Below are 17342 nucleotides of genomic sequence, written 5' to 3'. Positions count from 1 at the left end.
GTCGTTTATATAATTACGTTATTTTATGTTTGTTTGTGGAGTTTACTTTTATTAATAACAAGTAAAGCGGTGTTTTGTTTTCCTGTGTATTGCAATATTATTTTTTTTTTTACCCGATAAAATTTGTAGCTTACAAATATTACAAGAAATTTATATTTATCTAGCACATTATTATGCGTGTATATAAGTATATATTTTATGATATACACAAAAATTTATTGTAGTACTATTGCATATATATACAAATAATTTCCTAAAAAGTTTAATAAAAAAGCTATATATTTTTTCTCAATAATTTTTGTAGAATGTATAATTCCTGTATTCATATAATAAGGCAGTAGAGGGAACGACAAAAACATCATTTTATAAACTTATAGAATTAAAGTGTGGTTTATCCTAATATAATAGTATGCGTATGCATATACACCAGTTGAGAAAAAGTATATGGGGTATATACTAGCATTTTTAGCCTCATTTCTTTTTCATAAATATGCATGACTATGCTTATTTAACCGAAGAAAAATATGTAGATCAATTTGGTATATATATATAATTAAAAATTAGTATATATTCCCTCTATTTAACATCACTATAAACATATTTTGATGTTTTTAAAGGTACGAATGGGTTAGAAATTATTCATTACATAGGTATAATAATATTACACCATAGCAAAGAATTGTAATATATTTCCTTTGCCTTTTTATGATATATATATGCTATATTTTTAAAATATTTTATTAAAATAAAAGATATTATGCACAATACATAACAAATACAGTTTTAAAATAAATATAAAATCAAATAGTGAATGTTTATCACATGCGTATATATATGCATGTGCATAGTGTGAATAGGTATATGTATATGCCCCCTTAAGGTGGGAAAAAATATAATACACATGCTACCCATAATATATATGTTAAAATACACAAAAAAATAATTTTAGCTATTAAACATGTGTAATGTCTTCTTGAATAGTTATGTATCATCATAAAAACTGGGATCTTTATTTTTTTTATTATTTATTGTTTCATCATCATTATCGTAATCATCACCTTCATTATATTGATCATTAAAATGAGGATTATTATCACTCGAATTGTTATATGGTGAATTTTGGCTACTTGCTCTGTTTTGTTTTATTTTTTCATATTGGCTATTTTGGTGTTCCTCTTCATCACTATGGTCGCTACTGTCTGATACTAAAACGATAACATTTTGTGAATTTTCATTTTTAATAACTTTCCATCTATTTTCTGCATATGTTTGAGTAACTGATATTGTACATTTTTTATTATGCCTTCTAATGTCTATTATATTTTTAAGCATATTAAATTTGTCATGGTTCGATATATTGCTATCGTTTATTTTTTTTTGAAGCATTTGCTCATTTTTTGAAACAACTCTAAACATATAATCTCCTACAATAGGTAATACAGAATGCATATATTTTTTAAACAATTTTTGTTCGCTTTGAGAATGAGAATAATTAACTTGAGAAGCTGGTAGGGATGGTAATATATCATTATTATTTAATCCAGTTTTCATAAAATTATTTTTTTTAAATAAATTTAATTGGCTACATATTCCTCTAGCATTATTTATTAAATTCGAACATATAAAATGCAAATAATTTGAATCATTTTTATTTCTTAAATTTGACATAGCTTTGAAAATACTTTTTGTGGGTATTTCAATTTCGATTTCATAAAATTCATTATTATCCTTTGTTTTTATTTTTGTTAAATCAAATTGAATACCCATATATTTATTTATAAAACTTGTTCTTTCTTTATACCTTTCATAAACTGGTGTAATTTTTGATAAAAATAGTTTACTAATCGATTTTGTATGTTCTAAATTTATTGATATACGATAATCTAAACAATCATCAATATTATTATCTTTATTTTTACTATTATTTTGTTTATTCATATTTTTATTATATTTATTTTTCGTTGTTTCATCATCTTCATTATCTTCTTCTTCATCGTCGTCATCAAAATAATCTTTATTATTACCAAGATAAACATTCCATGTGTTTATATTTTCTTTGTGTAAAGATTTTGTCATACTTTGATTCTTCTCATTTTCACTTTCATCCATATTAGTTGTAACTCTAATTCGAGAATTGTTTTCATTTTTTAGTATATAATATTTATCTACACTTTTATATGCTTTTAAAGCTACAAACTCGTATACTGAATTTTCTTTTTCATTCATAAAATTGTTGTTATTGTTTTTTTTTTTTCCCAGTTCGTCTATTCCATTATTTGTACTATCGCCAATTGACGATATATCATTTTTGTTTGTGCTATTCAAGTTAATGCTACCTTCTTTGTTGTTATCGTTTAAATTAGTATCATTGTTGCTCTTACAAGGCTGTGTATTATTTCTTCGTGTCATGTTATGTAAATAATTTAATAAATATTGAAAAGAATCTTTATCAACACCAGATTGGAAATCCGAGAAATTATTTTCAACAATTGCATCAGTATATATAGGCAATTTCAATCGGTGTTTATTCTTATCTACTACTAAGCCAATCCTAGCTTCAATTTCGATCTGTACATCTTTACTTCGTTTTATATGCTCATTATTATCAAATGCTAATATTATGTTTTGAGATAACTCATATGTAATCTTGTCTATAGGTATTGGCCTGCTGCCATCAAGCAATTCATGGGCTTCTCTCACCATTTTCTTTAAGTGTGAAAAATAAAGAGAGAGATAAAAAAAATAGAGAGAAAAAGAAAATAAAACAAAGAATATGGGATAAATAAAAAGGCCATAAATAACAATAGCATCAATTATACTTATATAGTTATTGTATTATTAGAAGATGGTGAGGGTAAAAAAAATAAAAACCCAAAAAACCGAAAAAAGAAATTATCCCTTCACATTTTTCTTTTCTATTTATTTTTACAAGCATATAATAATTATGAAATCGTCGTTATTCCATTTTTAAAGATAAATTTTTCAATTATTGCGAAAAATTATTAATATATTATACATTTTAATTAAAAAAATTGAGAATCAAAATGAAAATACTGCATCCCATAAAGCCAATATATACTAATTTATTAAACTTATTTTCATAACTTTTTTTTTTTACTTTTTTAAAAATTTACAGACTGATTTATTTACATAGAAAAATATGCACAGGAAATTGCATATGCGCATATCCCACAATAAATGCTTACATAATGTTTATAAAAATATAAATATAATAATACATATATAATGCAATATAATAAGTTAAATGATTTTGTCATATTAATGAGAAAAAAAAACAAATTTCACAAAAATAAAAACAGAATGTTATCGTTTAATTTAATTTGTTTTCATGCATAAAAACACATTTGGTATACTGGTGTTATTTTTTATTTTTGATCAATTTTAAATTTTTATTAAGGATGTTGATTTTGTCATTAATGTATGATAACTTTTGTTCTAAGCATGCCTTCTTTTTAATTTCGCCTGATCGTTTTCCTACAAAAAATTGCAAAAAAAAAATAATAAAATTTATGTATGTCCTAAGCAAATATCTTTTGAAATGCCGACCATTTTACACGTACCATATTTAGGGCATCGTATAAGTTCGGATTCTTTGGTACTCTTTTCTAGCTTTAACAACTAAAAGGATAAGCAAAAAAATGTAAATTTAATAAATAAGTTTCATACTTCAAACATAAAATAAAATAAGATAAAATAAAAATAAATTACGATCAACTGCTTTTCTATGGAATTTATCTTTTCGGTAATGTCTGGTTCTTTGAGACTAAAAAAAAGAAAAGTTCACAATTCGCTATGAGAAATCGTCATAAATGTTTTATTCTATGTCTTTGTTGACATTTTAAAAAATATATTATTTTAATTATGCATCTTTTTTAATAACATTTCATCCGATTTAAATTCTTCTCTTTCCTTAATAAAAAAAGGGATATATAACCATTTGTGTGTGATGTAATAATATATATAATATTTATACATATGAAAGGTATATCTAATATGGAGTAATAGCATGCAAAGCAAAATAAAGTGAGCTATATATATGGTAGCTAGCTAAATCCATAAATATAATTATGTATTTAATACTTGAACTTTGTCCATATTATGTTCATTTTCTTTTTCTAAAAAAAATAAAAGCATGTTAAAATATGACTGCTTAAGAATCAGCTTATATGATTTTTGTTTATTTTATCTTTCCATTTTATATAGTACTAATCATATGCTATATTGGTACCTTGTGGGAATCCATATTCTTGATTTGCGTTAAACATAATAGTTTGAATTGTGGGAGAAGTTGGTTTATTCACTTGATGTAATTTATTTTTACATTCATATAATTCATTTTTTAGATCCTTTATTTCTGTTTTCAAATTCTTTTCTGCTTTTCTAAAATGGACACAAAAATTTATATGCACATACATGTACATATAGGCATACCCCACAAATTATGCAACAATATATAAATACATATTTATCAAAAAAAAATTTACACATAGTATATATGCATTATGTGGTATACTCATATTTTAGGCACGTTCGCTCGTAAATACTCTTCTCATTTTCCATATCTTTGAGCGTAATTCTACATTGGAAAGTGAAAAAAAGGCGCCATCAAATATATGTGCAAATTAAAGTAAATTTTTTCATGTAAATATGTATAATAGCATACTCCATGTTTTTGAGCTTTTGTTCTAAAGTTTTCGAATATTGGTTATTTTCTGATATGGCATATTTCTATTAAAATTTGAAAAATAGAAAATAAAAAAAAAGAAATGATGAGCATAACTAAAAATATATTTATCTATTTTTTTTTGTTTACTATCTTGTAATTTTCGAGGTCCTCTTTTAACTTTTTCTCCTCCATTTTATAACATGAAATCAAGTATTCATTATTTCGTTGTCTTAAAAATGGAAAATAAACAGAAACAAATGACACTATTTATCGTTGTTATTTTATACACAAATATATTCTTCTTTATACAAGCATTTATGAAAAGCCATATGCAGATAAACACATATATATAAAGTGATCATTGGTTATTTTTCTTACTCCTCATTGTTTTGTTCCTTCAAAGTAGACACATTCGTTTTTGCTTTATTTAACTCTTCCCTTAGATTATTGTTATCTCTTTCTGCCTAAATATTATATTTAAAAGAATGAAAAAAATTTGATGTGCCAAAAAAATAATAATTTTTATTTTTAGCATATACATATGTATACACTAATTATAGTATATGTGATAAATCGTTAATTTTTTTGGGGGTACTTTTATATTTTTATCTTGAAGTTGCCTTAACTCCAGCTCAACTCCACTTTTCGATTTTCCAGATATTTCCAGTTTTTTTCTGAGATTTATCTGAGAAAGGGATATATAGCACATGCCAATGCATATAATTATGAGTAATAGAATATATATTATAATTATATGCAGTTTCAAAAAATAAAAATTTTAAATAAAATGAAAACTGTTCATCGAAAAAGTATAATGCTAATTCAAGACACTAATATGTAATAAGAATATTTCAGCATACCATTTCTTCTTCATTCTGTTGTATAACCTTTTCATTGTTTCCCTATTAAGAAAGAAAATATGTATATTATATAAATCCTAGTGCTTTGAAAAATTATTTTTTGATAGTCTTCTTCAGAATGCTGCCACCCTACGAATGAAGTAAACTATTTTATTCATGTCTATACATATATATAACTTACACATTTGTTTTGAAAATAAAAATATTTTTCATAATTTGTATTAACATCATCATTTAACATATTTATTTTTTTTTCATATTCTTCTATTTGTTTGTTCATTGTCTGAATTTTGTCTTTTAATTTTTTTGTATTTAATTCATTTTTATTTATACTTTCATATTTTTGGAAATTATTGTCATTAATTTCTTTATTATATTTTTTTAATTTTTCGATTTCTTTTAATAATGCATAATTAGTATTTTCTAGGCTTTTTATTTTTTCTATATTATTATGGTTTTTTAGTAGTATAGTTTCATTTTTTGTTAGCGCTTTTATTTTTTCGTCATATTCTTTTTTTATATTATTTGTTTTGTAAGCTATTTCATTTTTATATTTTTGTTCGATTTTAATAATAATTTTCTCAATTTCTTTGTTTGCCTCTTTAATTAAATATTGGAATAATTCTTTTTCACGGTCATTTGAAAAAGTAGCATTTTGGCTGCTTGCCATCTTTTTAATATTTATCCCTTTCATACGTATGTCTTCTATCTCTAATTTGTTTGGTCTTATGTATTTATTTTCCATATTATTCGAGTCTTCTATGTTATTATTCTCTTTTAGACTTTTACTGGGGTTCTCGTTTAAAATTGTTTTTTTTTTCTTCTTTTTACTATTCCTTGTACTATTTATACTGGAATGGGGTGACTCTGATATTTGACTATAGGTTGGCGATTTGTTGGTATTCTTGTTATATTTATTGTCATCATAATTACTAATATGATTAATATCGTTTAGTATATGCATCTTATTTCCCTTCCTTTCCTCCCCCCTTTTATTATAATCTACATTGGCGCAGGAAATGGAGGAATTTTTATTACAAAATTTTGACGTGTTTATCTGATTTAATATAAGAGGTTTTTCTGTTCTATTTAGTGATCCTACAAAATGATCGTCATTTCGATCTGATATCATTTCAACATTTTTATCATAACTAGGATTCCTATTTTTAGTTTCATTTTTTTTTTTAAATGAAAATATAATTTTTTTTTTTGGGGGCTTTTCACTATTTGTATGGAATTTTATTTTTTCTTTTTTCTTGGCTCTATTTTCGCTTTCCTCACCCTCAGATAATTGGCTTATACAATCATAAGTTTGATCTAATGAGGCAGTACTCTCCGATTCGATATTTGTTGAATAACTTTCATAGTCTATACTTTTGAATTGTTCTTTTTCATTTGTTGTGTGTTTTTTTCTTTCATTATATTTTGTTCTTAGACAATTCAAAATCGGATGATCATTTATATCGCTTATCTTTTTAAACTTGGGAAGACTGTTATAATAATTTATATTACACAAATTTTGAGACGTCATGTTTAAATCTTTTAGATAGTCTTTTATTAAATTCAGTTTATCTTCTTAAAAGGAAGTGAAAAAAAAAGTGGGAAAGCGAGCAAACAATATATATAAACATATAACCATATTATAGATTAAAATAAGCCGTAGACGTTATTATATGGGCAAACAAAATACACTATACATGTATTGCATATTTTTATTTACTTGTTTACCTTCTGTCATGGTTAATATATTGCTAGCTCTCTATTTTGGTCCATAAATTTTAAGAAAATTATGAAAATTAAAAAAAATTTATATGTAGCACGAAAGTTGTATGTAATAAAAAATTTTAGTTACCATAAGGTTGTGTTACTTATTGGCTTAATAAAAAAGTTAATAAAAAAAGTTATTCACTCCCTCCTGATTATTGTACAAATATATACTTATATAAATCTTTATTTGAATTAATCTTCGTTGTATTTTAGCCATTTCAGAATGCTTTTAATTATGTCTGATTAGTAAAAAATATATGCACATGCATAAGCATAAATTGGCCCTAATTTAGTAATAATTTTTATTAACCTTTATATGTATGCAAAAATATAATTTTGCTGATCATCTTTTAAAGAAAGATATGTTTTAATATTTTTATAATTATCGTATTTTCCTAAATAGAATAAATTCCTAATTTTTTAAGCGCACACAAGTTCCAAAGACAAAAAATATATAATAAAAATAATTTCGAAAAATATTAAAAAACATTTAGTTTTATTTTTAAATAATTAAATTTTTTATAAACATATTACACTTTTATAATGTGTAATTTCTGTAGGCTTCTACTAAAAATGTGTAGAAGAGGGAAAGTTACATTGTCATTTAAAAAAAAAAAAACATACACATTTCATAAAGCATATGACATAATCAAATATAAAAAATTGAAAAAATAAATTGATTGCATAAAAAAATTAAATAAATGATAAGTATTTTAATTTAAAAATAATAATGAATAATAAAAAAACAATTAATAAGTGATTAATTGTGAAACTATAACAATTATAAAAAGGATAATAAATACAGAACTAAATAAAATAAAATAAAAATGGAAACATAATTGTATATAGAGTATTAAACATATAAATAAATAAAGGAATAAATCAATAAATGACAACGATAAATGGATAATAAATGCAAATAATAGTATTTATATTAAGAGGATAAAAAAGCAGCATCCTCTTTGACAATGATAAACATATAGTTAAAAAAAATGAAACTCCATTATCGGTATAATCTTTAGTAAGTTGGGGCTATTCATTCATAACAATTTCGCTAGTTAGAAATATTCTGTTAATAATAGTATCATTTAATTATGTTTAAAAAATTGTAAAGAAAAATAACTGGGTATGTATGTGTGCGTTTTTCATGTGTATCCCCAAAAGACGGTATTTTCAAATTAATAATGAAAATAATATTAATAAACTTGATAATAACAACAGTGACTTCTCAAACGAATCAAGGTAGCTCGATTTTCTTGTGAGTCCACAAATAATAATATGTGAAAAGTATAAGAGGCTGACCAATAATACAAAAAACAATCCAAAAAAACAGATTTCCTATATTTTTGTTTTTTTTAAAATAATCACTATTTGTTAAATGCATTAATGGGATTTGTCCAGTAAAAAAAAAAAATATATATCCAGAAAATTGAATTTTTAATGGGATTGTAACTAAATATTCATGTAATAATGCTGATATAATAAAAATAATAATCATCGAAAGTTTTCTACTAACCCCATAATAAATTAAAGGTCTATTAACATGACGATAAACAAAATAATAGACTGGCAAATTCCATTTTCTCCAATATTCTCCAAAAGAACTAGCATTCCACCAATCTTTATAAAATAATCGGTCTCCAAATTTTGTAATTTCTGCTAACATATTACACCAATTATGAAATAAAACAAAAAATCCAAGCATCCATATATATATAGTTAAGATAGAAACTTTCAACATACTTTCAATAATATGAATAAATTGGATTGTTAAATTTGGTGATTTAAATTCTTTCATTTTAAAAGTCTCTTCAATAATAACAAGTATATATTCATTTGTTAATATATTTATTATTAGCAGTGATATAATAGCTTCTGTCATATGCTTAAAAACAAACCTCCAATTAATTTGTTCTGTTCTCGGATATGTATATTGAAAACACATAGTAGGCATAAATATATATGTATAATAACTTTTAAACTGTAAACAATATGGATAACTTTTAATATAATTTATATCACCTAATGAATCATCTAGTGTATTTAAATTTGTTCCTTCAATATATAATTTTCTAGTATCATAGCAAACATGATGAAATGAATATGTTTTGAAAAACCAGACTATGGATGTTGTTAATAATATGGATGCTAATATCGGTTCTGTTTCATATTGCATAACCATCATATAAGGAAATATTAGCATAAACATACTATTAATACATCTTAATAAAAAAATAGAAAAATTTACATGTTTCCACTCGCTTGTTTTACCTTCAGTGTGTTCACTAAATTTGGCTTGTTCAGTATTGGGTTGATCTGAATTATTAGAATAATTTGCCCCTACATTTTTTTCTTCTAATGTGTTTACGCCATCTTGATCATTTTGTTTTATTCTTTTATGTACATTATTGTTTTCATAATTGCTAGTAGATTTTTCAACTATTTGAGAATATTTTTCATTTTTTGAAAATTCATAATCAGATAGTTTATTATTACATGCTTCGTCAATATTAAAATTATCTTTTACAAATATTTTTGTGGCTTTTCCATTTTTTGAAAGGAAATAATTGCAAATCCAACAAAAGAAATATCTTTCTATGATCCAGCTAAAAACAATACTAATATGTAAACAAATAAAACATATCAGTATAGGTAAATTTTTAGTTATATAATAACGGCTAGGTATCGGAATACTATCAAAACCATATTTTTTAATATTTTCTAATATAATTCGGAAATTTATTATAATTATTATTATTAAAAACAAATTACAAAATCCTTTTAAATTTGTGTCCCCAAATTTATGTGTTAATAAGCTGATCTGTTTTTTTTTATGCAAATTCTCAAACAAAGGTCTACCTATATATTTTTTGGTTTTATCATTTTCATCGTTCATTTTCTGCCCCACCTTTTGTTCGTTATTATTTGTTTTGTCTCTTTATACTTTTTCAATTTTTTATTTATATTTATACAATTACAACTTCCTCTTTTTCCAATCTAAACGCATATACCCAAATATAACCATTCAACACCTATATATTTAGCAAACTTCGTAAAAAAAAAAAAATACAATAGTAGGATAATACATGTAGTAATAATATAATAACTGCCAAACATACAAATATCCTATCTCCAATATAATATTAAAAATATCAAAGGGAAACGTCAGAGGGTTTTCCGTCACTCATTTTATACGGTTACTTTGCTAGGTTCTTAAATTTTATTTTTTTATTTTATTTACATGTGCGAATGAAAAATATATTTCAAAAAAAAACAAAGAGGACGAAAGAGAGAAAGAAATAAGAAGAATAAAAGAATAGATGAAAGTGGAAATCTAAAGATTCATTGTCATAAATATGCCATAGCGGTTTGTGGAAAAAAATAAAAACATATGAAAAGAATGAAAAATTAAGAATATATTAAAAAAAAAGAAAAAATATATATAATGTTTATAATACCATGTAAACATAGCATTAAAAGGAACAACATAAATATATATTATTTATTATATATATATACTATGTATTTATTTAATATTCAAAATATTCATTATTATTACTATTATTACTTTTTTGTATTTATTTTAACAAAATATGACAAATTTTATGCACAAAATAAAAATAATAAAACGAATTTTATTAATAAAATATATGTATATATGGAAAAGATACGCTAAATGGATTTTGCGTGAAAAAAAAAAAATAGCATATCATACAAAATGTATATTGAAAATTTATAATATATATTTTACATATATATTCATATGTTTATTTTATTATTCAATTTGTATTAATATGTTTTATTTATTTTTTTTTTCTTGAGATTTCATTATCCATGCGTAATATTCTTTTCTTTTCGAATATACTTTCTCAAAAATATTTTGTGCCGCTTTTTGATTTATCATTAATTATGTCATATATTTTTATTTACATTTAAGTTACGATAAAACATGTATATATATATTTTTTTAAATAATTGGGTCCCTTAATATATTCATGAATACATTTTCTTTGAGGTTATTTCTTAAATCCATTGGATGTACTTCCTCTATTTTTTCTCCCCATCCAATTTTGTTACAAGTAGTAATTAAAATAAGTAATTTAAAAAAAAAAAAATAAATAATAGGAAAACAAAATTGAAGTGATTTACACTGTCTCTCCTATTGGTTCACCATCATACATATTATAATATATGTATTTACAATTTTCGGTTTAAAGAATAAAACCCAAATAATTAACAATTAAATGTATAAACAAATCATATAATAAATGTGTTGTAGAATTTTAATAAAATTTCAAACAAATTTATTTGAATGTGGTCTATAAGTATTAGCTTTTATTCATTTTATTTCCATTCGAATCCTTCGCATAAAATTGGGATAAAGAAAATTTATATGTATGTATATGACAATAAGTAGATATTACACATTTTCAATTTTTTTTAAAAATTTTTCTCTTATTTGTTATGTTCATTATATAACCATTTACAATACAACCAAATTGGTGCTACAATTTTGGTATGGGAAAATTCTTTCGATACTAAAAAAAGAGATTATGTAAATTTTGTATTTTTAGTATGCTTTAAAATTAATATTAAAAGGAAATTGTTGTCATAGAATGTTGAATAATACTAATAAATTAATAAAAGGATATAAATTTATGTTATTCATTTATATGTATAGATAAGGTAACCACCTTGTTTCCGAAATAATAATATTCCAAATGTAGAAAACGAAAAAAACTTTTTATTTACAAAAATGAAGTTTATTTTGAACTATTTTTTTTTTTTTTGCAATATATAACAACACGCTAGTTTGATTTTTAAATATGACTTATGCCCATATTTTGTGGTATACAATTTTGTAGTATATTTTGAAAAATAATTTTTTCTATTCAAATTGGAATATATTTTTTCTGTATATATATATATTAAATTTTTTGATATCCCTTAAATTTGGATAATATATTTAAAAAATTATCACAACCCTAGATCAGTACAATTTTCTTATATTCCAAAATTTCTAATAATAAAAAATGGGCATAGTAGATAAAGAAGAAAATAATAATGGACATTATAAATGTGATACTACTGAAAGAGAAGGACAAAAAAATAGGAATTCGTTAACATATTTATTTGAGAAAAATGTAATTATACTAGATTCATTTATTACTACCTATTTAATGACATATTTTAAGGATGTAGAAATTTGTTTAAATAATAACAAAGTCAATGATACTTTTTTAAATTATTTAAAAGAACAAGTCGAAAATTTACATGAACAGTTAAGAAATAATAATGAACAATGTAGAAATGAAGATAGTAATAAATCTGTTGAAAATGTAAATAATGAAGTAATAAGTAAAGACATTTATGAACATGTTGAGAATATACATCTCGATATGCTTTTCTTACTATATACTAATGATGAAGTTGAATATAAATATAACATAATAAAAATGGGCATACATATTTGTGTTGAAAAAAAAAAAATTTATATTAGCTCGGGAGAATGTTTATTGGTTAATAAAACGTGGGATGGAAATGTTGACAAAATTATGAATCCTGAACAGGTTACAACAAAAAACACATCAGATATAATTAACATAAAAAATGATGATCTAAATAAAGAGGGAAACAAATTAGTGATGGTGCTTAAAGATGGATGCAACATATCTGAAGAAAATAAAAATAAAATACTTAATCATCTTATTAGTAATATAAAATTACATTTTTTTAGAGAAGAAAAAGAAGTTTTAATAGGTATTCAAAAAACTTATAACAAAATATATGACAAAAGCATGTCCAATTTATCTATAAATAATTCGCTTAGTTGTATAAGTAATTTTTTTTTCAAAATGTATGAACCAGATTTTTATAATTGTTCTATACATAAAAAAAATAAAATATGTTATAAAAATTTATATGATAAATATAATGATATTATGATAAAATCAAAAATTATTAAATTAAATAAAGAAATGATAAAATACCTTTTAATAGATTCTATATTTATCCCAAGTTATGTAAAAAAAAATACTTATAAAAATATAGACGAAGATGTATATTCTTCTTTTTCGTCTTATTCTGATAATACATCCTTAAGTTCAACTAGCCATAATGAACAAAGTTCATCCAGCAAAAGTTATGACCATTCTCTTTTGAGTGATGAAGAAGAAAATGACACTGCATTACAAACCTCCGTAAATAATAAACGGGAAGACGATTTAACTGAATTGCCAACCACAAATAAGGACACAAAAACGAGCGAAAATAATAAGCCTAGTGAAAGAAAGAGAAAAAGAGGAAATGCATTATTTTACAATAAAAATTTCAGAACCATTTTAGACATAATAAAAAACTCAATTGATGAATTTAGTAATAGTGTATTTATTAGAGTTGATGGAAGAAATTTAAAAAAGGGAGCATTTGTAAATAATTCGAATTTAGAAATAAATACACTATATGATGCATTACTAATTCTAAAAAGTTGTACAAGTGTTTATAAAGAATTAAAAGAAAATGAAGTTAAAAAAAATGAACATTATTTGATAATTTCAAAATATGTTAATATAAATATTTGTTTCTTGTTTGAAGTATATATATATGAAAAAAAAATTATATCTATTTCTCAAAAATATTTAAATCATTATTTTAATTTCTTAAATGATATAAATATTATAATTGATATAATAAATAGTATAAAACAATTTTATGAAACCAAATTAAAAAATACATTTGAATATGAAAATTATAAATGTCTTTTATATATCCACACATTTAAAAAAACGAAAAAAAAAAAAATAATTTTAATCAATGCAAAAAGTTGGGCATATAAAAATAAACATCCTATATATACCAACTCGTTCTTAAAAAGTTATATCTATACAAATAATAAGGGTGTTCTTGTTGATGATTATAATTATTTAAAACATGGCATCCAAAAGTATGCTATTCCGTTTACAAATGCCGGAAAAAAAGAAAATGGAAATGCAGATGAAATAGAAAATGGAAATGCCGACTTGAATAAAGACAACATAATTCATAACAACCACGATTTATATTTTTATGATGGCATATTATATTATTGCATTGTAAAAAATGATGCCATTTTGAAAAAAAATGAAAATACATTTCCTAAGGTATTTTGAAAAGAAAAGAAAAGTCTACAAATGCATGTCGTTGATAAAGTGCATACACATTGGGGCACCAATTCATACAAGCTTTATCTTTATGTTATCAAAAATAGGTTGAACATCTTTATGCATTTCCATTTTGCATATGACATACACTTGTATATTTTTTTATTTTTTCACATTTCGCAGGATCTTAACTATATCAAGGATGGAGAAATCGATATAGATACCTTAATGGAAACAATTAAAAAGGAAAATAATATTCAATAGTTTTTTTTTAAAGTAGGAATTAAATAAAACTACATTTGGAAATAATGACTATTATAATAATAAATTAAAAACAAAAAAAAAGAAAAAAACAAACGGGCGATATATAATACAAAAAAATAATATTTTTTTCAAACAAATAGTTACATATTTGTATATCAAATATGAACAATATATATATGCACGAAAGTCTATAACAAATTCAACTCATTTTATGAGGATCTTGTTATTTCATTTTTTCTCCAATGTGTAACTTATTTTGTTTTTTTATTTTTATTCAATGTGAAGGTTTGCATTTTTTAATATTTGTTTTATAATTTTTTTAGTATTTTAAAAATGGAAACTTGTTCCACATGGACATATTGACGTTATGTTTGGATTTGTAAAAATAAAATTTTCTGTCAAATCGTCTTTATAATAATCAAGTATCGTATTTATAACATAAAGAATACAATTACTATCAATAACTAAAAGTATATTTTTTTTTTCAGTATTATTATCATTTTCATAAATAATTTCATCATTTTCTTTTATATCATTTTTATTAATAAAATTAAATGAATGAGTTAATCCATTACATCCTTTAGCTATAAAATATAATTTTAAAACATAGTTATTATTTTTATTTTGTTTATTATTTATTTCAATAATTCTTTTTATTTCATATTTAGCTTTTTCTGTTATTTTTATTATGTCTTTTTTTACATTTCTTTTTTTTAAAAGCTGTTCTAATTTTGTTTCACTCTCATTTTCATCTTTACTATATAATTCCTTATTATTTTTCATTTCTTTATCAATTTTTTTTATTTTTTTATTATTTTCATCCCCTTTGTTAGGCAGTTCCTTATCGTCTATATAATATTTTTGGCTGTTTTGAAATTGGGTACTGTTTTCTATTCCTGACGAAACAAATTCATTAGAATTGTTCAGCATATATTCCCTTATTTTTGCATGACCATTCTCAAACGGTTTAACAATTTCATTTTTGTCTATCCCCGCATCAAAGCTAAAATGTTTTTGATATTGCAGATTTTGTAAATTTCCACCAGTATTATATATATTTTTTTTTTGATTTAGTAGTAGTGTATATTTGGCTGAATGCATATTTTTTGCATTTTTTACACTTTCTACATATGTGGAATAATGTGGTTTTTCATTTTTATAAACATTGCAATGCTTTGTTTTTATATTATGACGTAAAAAATTGTTAACATTAAAATTATATAAGTGTGCTTTCCAAATGGCTTTATACATTTTTATAAAATTTCGGACGCCTATTTTTTTCCATTCATCTTTCCGCATATATATTTATATTTATTAATGTTATTGTATTATTCAGGACATCCTAGTAATTCTGTTTGCAGTATCAGTTGTTTAATCAACTATTTTCAAACTTTTTGATCGACCATATGTTTGGCACTTTATCTTCTGCTATTGTAATTGTAATTATTTTTATTTATATTTTTTAAATGGAATTTTTACAAAATCAGTAGAACATGTTAATATATTCTGATGATGTATAACATTTAAAAAATAAAAAAAGAGAAAGGAATGAAAAAACATAAAAGTTTTAAAATCAAATTTCCTTCCATAAACATGTTTATGTTTGTAATAATTTTTGCTGTTTATATAAAAAATAAAAAAATTTATTTTACATAATTATATTTCACCTAATATATTTAATTTCATTATATTTTTACAATTAAAACAAAAAAAAATTTAAATAAATAGCTTAATTTAATGTCTCTTTTTTTTTATAATTTTTTTTTACAATAATTATATGCGTATACAAATTTAGAAGAAGTTGTGTTTTCTCTATAAATGTTAATTTCCGAATTATAAAATTTGTGTATCGGAAAATAATAAATTGATAATTCTCTCCTATATATTTATAATATCATTTTTATTGTTACGAATTTTTTACCTTTTTTAATTTTATATATCATCATTTGAAATATTTCACAAAATAGGATATAATTATTTAAATAAAAAATTATATAACCTTCCTCGAATAGTATATACATACACACATGTGGATATACGAACTGGCATTTTGAAGATATCATGAATTATGCGTAGTAATAATTTTTCCCATTTAATTAGGCATAAAAAGGGAGAGAAAATTTTAAACTTTTAAAAAAATGCCGTTAAATACTATGATTATGTTTTTTACATAAAAAAAAAAATTATAATATTATTCAAATATATAGTACAATCATCTACAAGATATTTGTCACCATTTGGAATATCATATGCTTTAATGTTTCTACGTCTTTCTTTATTTTTTTTTTAATATTTTTCTCAAAAATGAAGTCAAAATTGTGTGAGAAATAAAAAAAATGGCTTTAACACAATACACTGTCTAATTTATTATTTTCTTATACTTTGGTATATCTTTGCAATTTTTTTATTATCACCTTTTTATAATTATCTTAATTGATTATTATTTTTTTTTTATAATTTTTCTCATGCAAAACTTCGATAAAATAAAAAAACATTTACTGTCTTAGCTCATCTTTGTTTCTTATTGTCAAAATTGTCCGAAATGTATGCACGGATAAGTTGAACGAAAAAGGAGGGGAAAACATCCACATATATAGTACGTATATAATATATACATAGTAAGCC

The 17342-nt window shown here is 22.7% G+C and overlaps 5 protein-coding genes across 5 annotated transcripts; 1 reads left to right on the top strand and 4 right to left on the bottom strand.

The window, feature by feature from the left end:
• Positions 1 to 981: 981 nt before the first annotated feature.
• Positions 982 to 2703, bottom strand: PCHAS_1217100 (mRNA-capping enzyme subunit beta, putative; the record flags this gene model as incomplete). The annotated part of the gene is made up of 1 exon (XM_739067.2): positions 982 to 2703. One exon carries the CDS (start codon positions 2701 to 2703, stop codon positions 982 to 984), a length of 1722 nt encoding a protein of 573 aa, XP_744160.2.
• Positions 2704 to 3379: 676 nt separating this feature from the next.
• On the bottom strand, positions 3380 to 7285 carry PCHAS_1217000 (conserved Plasmodium protein, unknown function; the record flags this gene model as incomplete). The annotated part of the gene is made up of 14 exons (XM_016798872.1): positions 3380 to 3495; positions 3582 to 3639; positions 3730 to 3784; positions 3902 to 3930; positions 4102 to 4136; positions 4250 to 4401; positions 4535 to 4597; positions 4685 to 4749; positions 4835 to 4916; positions 5066 to 5151; positions 5283 to 5372; positions 5548 to 5589; positions 5729 to 7119; positions 7276 to 7285. The coding sequence occupies 14 exons, from the start codon at positions 7283 to 7285 to the stop codon at positions 3380 to 3382; spliced, it is 2274 nt and encodes a 757-aa protein (XP_016654234.1).
• Positions 7286 to 8551: 1266 nt separating this feature from the next.
• Positions 8552 to 10210, bottom strand: PCHAS_1216900 (diacylglycerol O-acyltransferase, putative; the record flags this gene model as incomplete). The annotated part of the gene is made up of 1 exon (XM_728915.2): positions 8552 to 10210. The coding sequence occupies one exon, from the start codon at positions 10208 to 10210 to the stop codon at positions 8552 to 8554; it is 1659 nt and encodes a 552-aa protein (XP_734008.2).
• A 2137-nt stretch (positions 10211 to 12347) lies between these two features.
• PCHAS_1216800 (regulator of initiation factor 2, putative) lies at positions 12348 to 14717 on the top strand (the record flags this gene model as incomplete). Its single annotated transcript, XM_016798871.1, has 2 exons — positions 12348 to 14453; positions 14637 to 14717. The coding sequence occupies 2 exons, from the start codon at positions 12348 to 12350 to the stop codon at positions 14715 to 14717; spliced, it is 2187 nt and encodes a 728-aa protein (XP_016654233.1).
• Positions 14718 to 15044: 327 nt separating this feature from the next.
• On the bottom strand, positions 15045 to 16016 carry PCHAS_1216700 (iron-sulfur assembly protein, putative; the record flags this gene model as incomplete). The annotated part of the gene is made up of 1 exon (XM_016798870.1): positions 15045 to 16016. The coding sequence occupies one exon, from the start codon at positions 16014 to 16016 to the stop codon at positions 15045 to 15047; it is 972 nt and encodes a 323-aa protein (XP_016654232.1).
• Positions 16017 to 17342: the final 1326 nt, after the last annotated feature.

Source organism: Plasmodium chabaudi (genome assembly GCF_900002335.3).
Source record: "Plasmodium chabaudi chabaudi strain AS genome assembly, chromosome: 12".
NCBI classification, from domain to species: domain Eukaryota; phylum Apicomplexa; class Aconoidasida; order Haemosporida; family Plasmodiidae; genus Plasmodium; species Plasmodium chabaudi.
The sequence above is the reverse complement of the archived record's forward strand: the minus strand, read 5'-3'. Positions and strand labels throughout refer to the sequence as shown.